This window comes from Octopus bimaculoides, chromosome 3 (assembly GCF_001194135.2).
Source record: "Octopus bimaculoides isolate UCB-OBI-ISO-001 chromosome 3, ASM119413v2, whole genome shotgun sequence".
Lineage (NCBI taxonomy): Eukaryota > Metazoa > Mollusca > Cephalopoda > Octopoda > Octopodidae > Octopus > Octopus bimaculoides.
This window is the reverse complement of record NC_068983.1, coordinates 136,892,518-136,901,291: the sequence shown is the minus strand read 5'-3', so window position 1 is coordinate 136,901,291 and position 8,774 is coordinate 136,892,518. Positions and strand designations below refer to the sequence as shown.

The following is an 8,774-nucleotide window of genomic DNA, read 5'->3' as shown; positions in this document are numbered from 1 at the left end:
CAAGCTGGTCGTCTTCTGGGCAGCCACTTAGCTCTGATCCTAAAGTCACTAACTACTAGTCTATGTTGTGGGGTACATTCTTCGCCTGGGAATGTTTTGGCATTTCTGAACAGCCGTCTTTCCCTTTTCCTGGCGAGGATGTAGTCAATTTGGCTTGTGTGCCTGCCAGAACGGTAGGTGACTAGGTGACTGGCAGGTTTCCTGAAGTTAGTATTGCAGATCATAAGGTCATTTGCATCACAGAACTCCTGCAGCCTGGTTCCCTCCTCATTGCGGGAACCAAAACCATAGCCTCCATGTACGCCATAGAAGCCCCCTGAATGTTGTCCAACATGTCCATTGACTCATATATATCACTCTAACTACCATTGATATTAATAAAGCTTTCAACTTCATCTCCTACTCTTCCCTTATACGAAAAAAAAAAAAAAAACTCAATTTCTTAACAAACAAAACAAAGGGCTGGCTATAAAACTACCTGTGAGGTTGCCATACCCTTGCAGGGTACAAAAGCAACACTTCCAGAATCTGAAATTTTCTGAACAGAGTACCACAAGGGTGTCCTTTTACTCTGTCTTTTAATACATACTTATACAACTTTTTGGTACCTCCATACACACATATGCAGATTACATCATACTCACATCCCCTCATTTTCTGCAAACACAACTGCACAACTACTTCAGACCTTTATAAACTACAGAGAAACAACATTAAGTAGCACCTTACAAAATACTCTGTCTGCCTCTTTCCAGCAACATCAGAGAACATTGAAGTCAATCAACCATCAAACTCAGCAACATAAATAACCACACTTACAAAAGATAAAATAAACTAGGAGATACATAATAACGTTCATAACATCCACTATACACATAGAAGACTTGGCAAACAATGCACACATGAACTTAGAGTGCCTACAAGTAACACATTTGCTTAATACAAAAAAAAAAAAAACAAGATTAGCCTACAATCAATACATTAGTCCCATGGATTGCGCTAACACAGCCTGGGTCCAGTACATCTCCACAGACCGTCTACACATCATTAAAAACAGAAAAATCTAGAAATGAAAGGCCATATAAACATGTGAGGAGAACACTTTGTTGCTTCAGCAAACTTTATTTCTCACAGTCCCTGCCACTACATGCAAAGCACATCCAAACAGCAAGACCACAAGCATCTGGAAAACTCTTGCATTAATACTATTCTAAAATCACTATCTCTCCCACTCAGTCCAAACAAACAATAGCAGTTACATGTGAACAAACATAGCAGCAATATCAATAACTTCACCAGTCTCAAACACTATACTTCAATGCACATACTGTCGATGGTAAATGTAGAAGGACAGTAACAGTTGTGATCCACATTCACCATGGCCACACAAAAGTCTATCGACATATAAGCCAATGAAGAGACTTCTGTTTCAGTAGTTCTTAACCTGGGGTGGCGACCCCTTGCAACATTGTGAGTTCACAAGGGAGTGGTACCTAACTGAACTGATGATGATTATGATGACGACAACAACAATGACAATGATGATGATTTGGACAGTCTAATGAAGGAGCTAAGGGGATACAATGAGTAAATTTTGGAGGAGCTGGAATCATAAAATATTTAAGAAACTCTACTGGATATAATTTTTTACCTGGCTGAAAATAACAAATTAATCATCCCCTATTCACCCTTCATCATCTTAAAAAAAAAAGGATACATTTGATTATATAATTCAAGATACCTCTTAAATGATGGTATGATAACAGGTGAAATGCTTTTGATCATTCTGTTTAATAAAGCTTGGCCTCAGGTGCAACAAATGGTGCACAGAAATAGACCGGAGTATATGTCCAGAGTGCAACACTGCATACATGATTAACCATTGCATGTTGCAGTGTGCAGCATGGTCTTCAGTTCAGCAAAACAATAGGTCTATGAATTTATTAGGTCGATGTGCTAAGACATTTGACTAACTACCCATATGATATAGGTATGAGCTAACCTGTGACTGCACAAAACGACGTCTGGGTACTGAGGGGATATTAATATGGAAGGATAATCAACCTACAATACTTAAAAGCAGCACAAGACTTTCCATCTATAAATTTCCTGAAAACTGATGTCATGTTAGTTATGCTTGTGTCACAATCTTGTACAGACTAAATATATAGCAAAATATATATTCTAAGGACCTATAAAAGGGGTTTCAGTTGGTATATCAGTCTTGGGCTCAAAAAGTTAAAGAAGAGACCATGTTCATCTGTGGTGGGACGGTGGTGGCCAGTGACTATATGAACAATACCAGACTTGGCAAATTCTAAGATGCAAAGACAGTTGCATTATTCCAGATCAGAGTCTAACCAGATACATACCTATACAGTCGACTATCTACCAGGTCTCACTGATAAAAAAAAGAAAAATAAAAGGAAAAAAGAAAGAAAAGAAAATCACAATCCTATTTGGAGTCTAAGATGACACTCCTCCTTTTTCAGGGACTTAAACTAATCTTGTTTTGCCTTACTGAATTTCTCTCAGAAGCTCTGGTATTGCAATACATACACTATCATTGTGACTAGTGAATGGGTACACATAACTTGTAGATTCTAACCAGACTGACTATACATGTCAATTAGAACTATATAATCTGCATGTATTAAGGGTATAGATAAACCATGTAAGATGCTTACAAAAAGAAGCAGCAGAGATATTGACAAAATAGACATAGTGTGACGAGATATAACTTGTGTCTTTCAACTGAATAGGAACAGGTATTTTGCGTTAATTAGACAAGTGCCGCTAATATCTTTAATGCAAAGAATATCAATATATGTTGAGAAAAGCATTGTAGGTAGATATTAAAAAGAGAAGCACAGTATGTAGATGGTATATAGAAAGTAAATATCAAAATAACGATCAGATGTTAACTTAACGTTAACAGAGCACGTAAATCAGGGATGCTGATTAAAAAGGATGCCAGTCATGGTATTTACTAGGGAGCTCGTTACTTTACTTAAAGAAAACAAAACGAACAACTATGGTTGTTTATATGTGTATAACAGCGAGCTGTCTAATGCAAATATCAGTAATGAAAGCAGCCTTCTCATTTATTGAGTCGTGATACTTGATGCTACCGTAATATTTTTGTCGTATATAACCAGGTGGGCCCAGCTTGGTTATTTACGCCATTGGTTCCCAACTTTTTCTCAATGACAACCTCTCTCGGTTTCTCAAAAGTTATTATAGCATTATAAGAAAATAAAAGACCACACATATCATCAATTACTGAATAAATTTTTAAAAAATTTTCGACCATGAATTAACGAAATTTTGCTTCTATTTACAATCCAGAAGTAAATTCAGTGACCCCCCTCTAATGACGTCACAATCCACATTGTTGAGAACCACTGCTGTAGGCATTGATTAGATATGTAGTGGTGGTAGTAGTTATTTAGCCCTAGGTAAACCCTGATCAGACGTTCGATGAAAGACATTCCAACCGTGACCAACCTGTTTATTTTTTTAAATTAAAATTACATTATCTAATGTGTCTTCCCCTTTTTAAGACTGTGGTATGATCTAAGAGGAATTTGGCTGCTACTTCTAGCAGACCGAACAACAACATAGTGGCTCGATTTTTTCAAGTATGTAGAGGTCGATCAGTTTGGGTATGGCCTGTAGATATTGACGAAACACAAAACTTCCAGGATTTGTAGATATCTTTTTAATTATCGCTGGATTAAGTGTTACTGTTATTTTTTCTTCGTTTGATTTGACTATTGTCGACGCTTTTTCATGCATAAAAGGCCAATTTCACTTTACAGGACAAAACAGATGTGGGTGGTCGCTTGACCTGCTAAAATAGCAACCAAATATCACTAGAATAACCATCAAAATCCCTCGAGTATAGCAACCAAACCTCTCGTTATTAAGAAGTAAAAATACGTTGAATAATGGGGTCCGAGATATACTCTCAGACAAAAAGATGGGCTTGCCATGGTTGGAACGCCTTAGATCATAGGTCGTCTCAATCTAGGCTGACCTGTGACTAAACAACGAGCATCTTCAATTTTAAACAAATATTATTAGAAGGATAATTTTATTCGCTGAAAAAAATGACGTATAAATATTGGCGAGATCAAGTAGACAGAAGTCCATTTTAGTTCCCGCAAACAAGTAATTCGAGGAATAAAATGCTTTCTGCGAAACTAACTGTTCCAGAAAGTGTATTGTAAATATAATTAATAATAATTAAAAAACAAAAACACGAAACAAAAACCATCTATGTTTCTGATTAACTATCTATTGAGGTCTTATAATTCTAGTAGCTGTAAGTATACGCATGTTCACAAACATTACGTAAATATCCGAATCTCTTGTGGAGCGAAGAACCTATTTGAAGTGAGGTTTTTCTTTGACATTTCTTCCCACCCATCTTTCATAGGATCTATTCCACAAAGCTAGCCAAAAGATACTTATGATGCTTATCTAAGGTGTCCCTCAAGTTGCTCAAGAAGGACCTCTTATATGAAGTATTTTAAAATCAAACTAGCTTATAAGTTGTATTATATAGCAAAATACCATCGAACTTAGATATTGTTGACGGCAGGAGGTTGGAAATATAGTTAGATTACAGATACAGTCCACAATGCGTGGTGGGACTGTACCAAAAATCAGATAATACACACAACAACGGACAAAGCATTTTTATGTGGTAGTGGAGGGAAGAAACTACTATGAATAATCGAGTATTGATATCTAAAGAGAAGGCAATAACAAAAAACGGAAAATAATTCGGGAATGCCAAATGCATTGCCCATTTATTATCAGAGGGGTACCGGCAAGGACAGGTGCCCGGATGGTGTCTTCCCAGCATTCAGTTACTGACGCAAGTAACAAGGAGGATCGAGCAGCCACCAGTCAGCCAAATCTAGGTTCTGTTGATTAAAAAATACGACTCCGTGTCCGCTTGTAGATACTCTGCGGGCGTGTGTCTGGTCAGACTCTGACCCGGAACAAAGCGCCACTTCTGAAAATTACCTTTGTGTCATCGGATGTGTATGTCGCCTCTTCGTTATCCGAGATAGCTATCCTCTCGGCACGCTTAGAACTCGCCAAGTGAGTGGCATTATTTAAGCAGAGGAGGTAGCAAAGAAGAAAGAAAGAACCAAGAACTCAAGCAGCGTCGAAGTGACGCTTATCAAAGGCGGAAGCGAGAGGAAAGAATAGAGTTAAAAAGTTGTATCTATTTGTAAAGAGATACTGCGATTAATGTTCCATGAATCACAGAAATACGCGGGTGTGCAACATGTAAGTATTGACTTATATCAGCTCTCTACCAAAATTTTAAAAGAGATTCAAAGTAGGTGCCACTGATGTGTCCGTAAGTAAATCCAGCTGTCCAGGTCGAACGAGAGAAAAGTCGGCGTCATCACCTTTACCTTGAAACTATCTCTGTCTTGTCACTTTTCTTTCCGGTTAATGGTGTCAAGCATGCATAGCGGGCATTCAGTAATGTGGAAGCATGTCTCCTATCAAACTGATTGATCATTGATCAGTACAGGAGTTAAGCTCTGTTACTTTTGGTAAAAATCTCCTATTTGATCAGATCACCTGTTCCCCGTATTAATCGCAAAGTATGTTTGAAATTTCAGTGAAGCCTAACATGTCAACTTCTCAGACCTTCCGTTAGGTGTCTATTTAATTCTACAATACTTTGTAAAATATCTGTAGGTTTCCGTAAATACCTTTGACAGCTGCTACTTGATTGTTCTTCCATAGGATGCCCTGATCTCAGGTTGGGAAAGCGTACTGGGAGAAATGTGTTCATATTTTGTTCATAAAACTTGAAATGACAAAAATCATAATCATCACCATTTAGAATTATAAACATATCTGTATTGTATAAATTACTGGCTTTTATTTTAACCAGAAACTAATTTTACACGTATACTTTTTGATTCCTCTCCCAGTGAACTTCATCTTAACTTTCAGTTGTTATTCTTATTTCGAACAAGATCGTTTATTTTTCACTTCGAAATCTCCAAACAACCATTTGTTAGATTTTTGATAAGTATTCTAATTAAACAGTGGTGATTTTCTTTTAATTGCTCGATCTAAATTAGGTGAACGTACTCTCACACCCGCTACCCGACTTAATGGCTCTGGTGTACTCGTCAATGTGTCCACCTCGCTCACACAGGCTGCTATGCCAATTCCTTCATTTTCAGTAGCGCCTCGTCATTCCTTTGCCACTATATAGACGGTTACATTCCTATCGGAAGCTCTATTTCTTTCTAAACTCCTGCATCTATGCTCTCCAAAACTTATCAAAAGCATGGAAAGAAAGAACAATAAAAACTTCGATTTGATATCACGTGCATTCTTGTACAATTGGATGTATATACAGGCTTGGTCCATCTCAATATCATCAATTTATATTCTTCTTCATCTCGAAATCATTTCTATTTAGCTTTTCTATTGTTTTCCTTAAATCAAACTAAACCAGTAGGGAGTGGTTATGTTGTTTTCCTCTTACATTTTCTCTACCCTTCCAAAACTTCTGTTCGATTCTATCTCTCACTTCTAATTTTTTATTCACGTTTGCTTATTCTCCTCGACTCCCTTTCATCAGTTTTAACCTGATCGACTTTTCTACCCCATCAATACATCTCTCGTCCAGGACGACTGTGTGGGTAACCCATAGCCAACTTCCGTTAGGAATCTCTGCTCTGACAAGGTGTCATTACCTTTCATAGACCCTACTTGAGTGTTAAAAGAATAAATCTGTACTTCCTCTAATTTTTGTTTCATATTCTTCTTTTTCAGATTCTTCTTATTTACTGTAGCTTTATTTTACAATTCACTAACTTTTTAGTTTATGTATGCTGTCAACATTTACTTCTGACTCTCCCACACATACACACACAATATTCATGTCTCTTTCCTTGTTCTTACCGGCCCTTTTCTATCATGTTACGTTTATTTAAACGAGTTTTATTAGTTATTCACATATACAAACCGTAGGCGATGCGAATTTCATTTTTTTAAAATCAAAAAGCAACAATAGCAACTATATCAACATAAAAAAAAAATCGGACATCTCTTTCTATTAATCGTTTATGTCTGTCATAACATTGATGTTTAATAGAAGAAACTAGTGCAAGATAATGGTGTTGCGCGAGGAAAGAAGGAACAGCCCTGAATGAGGCGCGCCCACATACAACTTCATCCGACGTGAGGGAACGAGCGACAACCACTGTCGCTTGATGCTAACGAAAACTGATACAGCCTCTTCTTGGTTGGAGCAAAACCAGAACAATTGTTGGTTTTCTTATTTCTATCGCTCTGCATAGTTTTGCTCGACTGGATAGATGTGAAGTCGCCATGAGTGACAATGCTGGCTCCACAACCATTTAAATGGTCAATGTCAGTCATATCACCGGCTCATTTCCCCCATCAGCTTTCGCCTCTTATCTCATTTCATGTTACTGACCCCGGTTCCACTTCATTCTTTTCATCTTGGATAGAAGCTGTGTATTAATGATGATTGCTGAAATTGTTTCTTAAATTTGTAGAAGATGCGATTAAGAGGAATGTAGTTAATACATAAATCCCTTTTACAAGTGATGTGGTTTTCTAATGAGGAAGAAAGTGAATCTAAACAGAACTGTGACCAAGTTATATTTATATCCTCTTTATTAAACTCTACTGCTCTCTTCGCCGTATAATTTCACTTTTATGGCAAACTGTGCAGATATAAGTTAACTTTACTGGACCTGCGTATTCCTGATATTTACCCCTTTTAAAATTTAAATGCCGATAGCCTTAACTTAGTTTCAGGGTTCTCCATTGCTATGACTGGTTGCCGTACCTTCGACTTCCTACGCAAAGTTGATATTTTAACTCTCCTAGTGGATCCGTTGCGACATTTTACTCCAAACGTTTATCACTCTTCCCCGTCATCATTTTCCATTCACTCTCCTAGGAACCTTTATGATTTTTACTCTACGATTTAGTACCTTACTCAACCACACTGACCGCACACTTTATTCGACTTTTCTTTTAAACCGTAAGTCTCATATTTATTTATTTTTTTATTCATCAGAAACTAATGCCACGCTTGTTTTTTTTCTTTCTCGTTTTCTGATCTTCGATTTCATATCCTTTTGCCTTTTTCTCAGTATTATTAAACAATGACAGACTCGTTCAATTTTATTTTCCACTACAATAAAAAAGAAAATTGAAGTAAAATAGAAAGGATGGGAAGTTTTAATGTACACTATCCATTTGTTGCACTGATTTTAAGAGTTGTGTGTTTACCTACTCTACCTTTCACTTTAAAGGTCGTATTTTTTGTGACTAATAATTATATACTTGAGGTATACCAAACTTAACAATAAGAATCTAAATTCTTTTAGAAAACCTCACATTGTTATTAGTATCCCATATTTGTTGATATTCTGTTGTGAACGGAAAACAGTTTCAGTAAACCTCCAGATTGTAAACTCTTGAGAGAGTACTAAGTAATTTGCGATTTTATTTCCAGTAATCTCCTAAATATTACTCCCCTCCGCTCACCTAACATGGGACTCTTCTAGTTACATATTTCAAGGCCAGTGATTTAGACTCTATTTTAATGTGATTCGTCCAGGAACAAGCACTCTGTTTTTGGGGCAAGTGTACAAAATATATATCCTATCACCAAATGTTTGATGTCTAATAAGACAATGATAAATTTGAGAATTATATTTATATCGAAGAAAGCTAAATAACTT

General features: G+C 36.8%; 1 protein-coding gene across 2 annotated transcripts in view; it reads left to right on the top strand.

Moving 5' to 3' along the window:
• Positions 1-4,253: 4,253 nt before the first annotated feature.
• LOC106872363 (serine-rich adhesin for platelets) overlaps positions 4,254-8,774 on the top strand; it is a 24,182-nt gene continuing 19,661 nt past the window's right edge. The window contains exon 1 of one of the 2 annotated variants that reach the window (XM_014919330.2): positions 4,254-5,307. Coding sequence is in view for 1 of the 2 variants with exons in the window: in XM_014919329.2 (XP_014774815.1) it covers positions 7,993-8,068 (76 nt within the window). In the remaining variant the exon portion in view is untranslated. Of the gene's footprint in view, positions 5,308-6,896; positions 8,069-8,774 lie in introns of those variants that run through there. The other variant, XM_014919329.2, reaches the window with a different exon arrangement.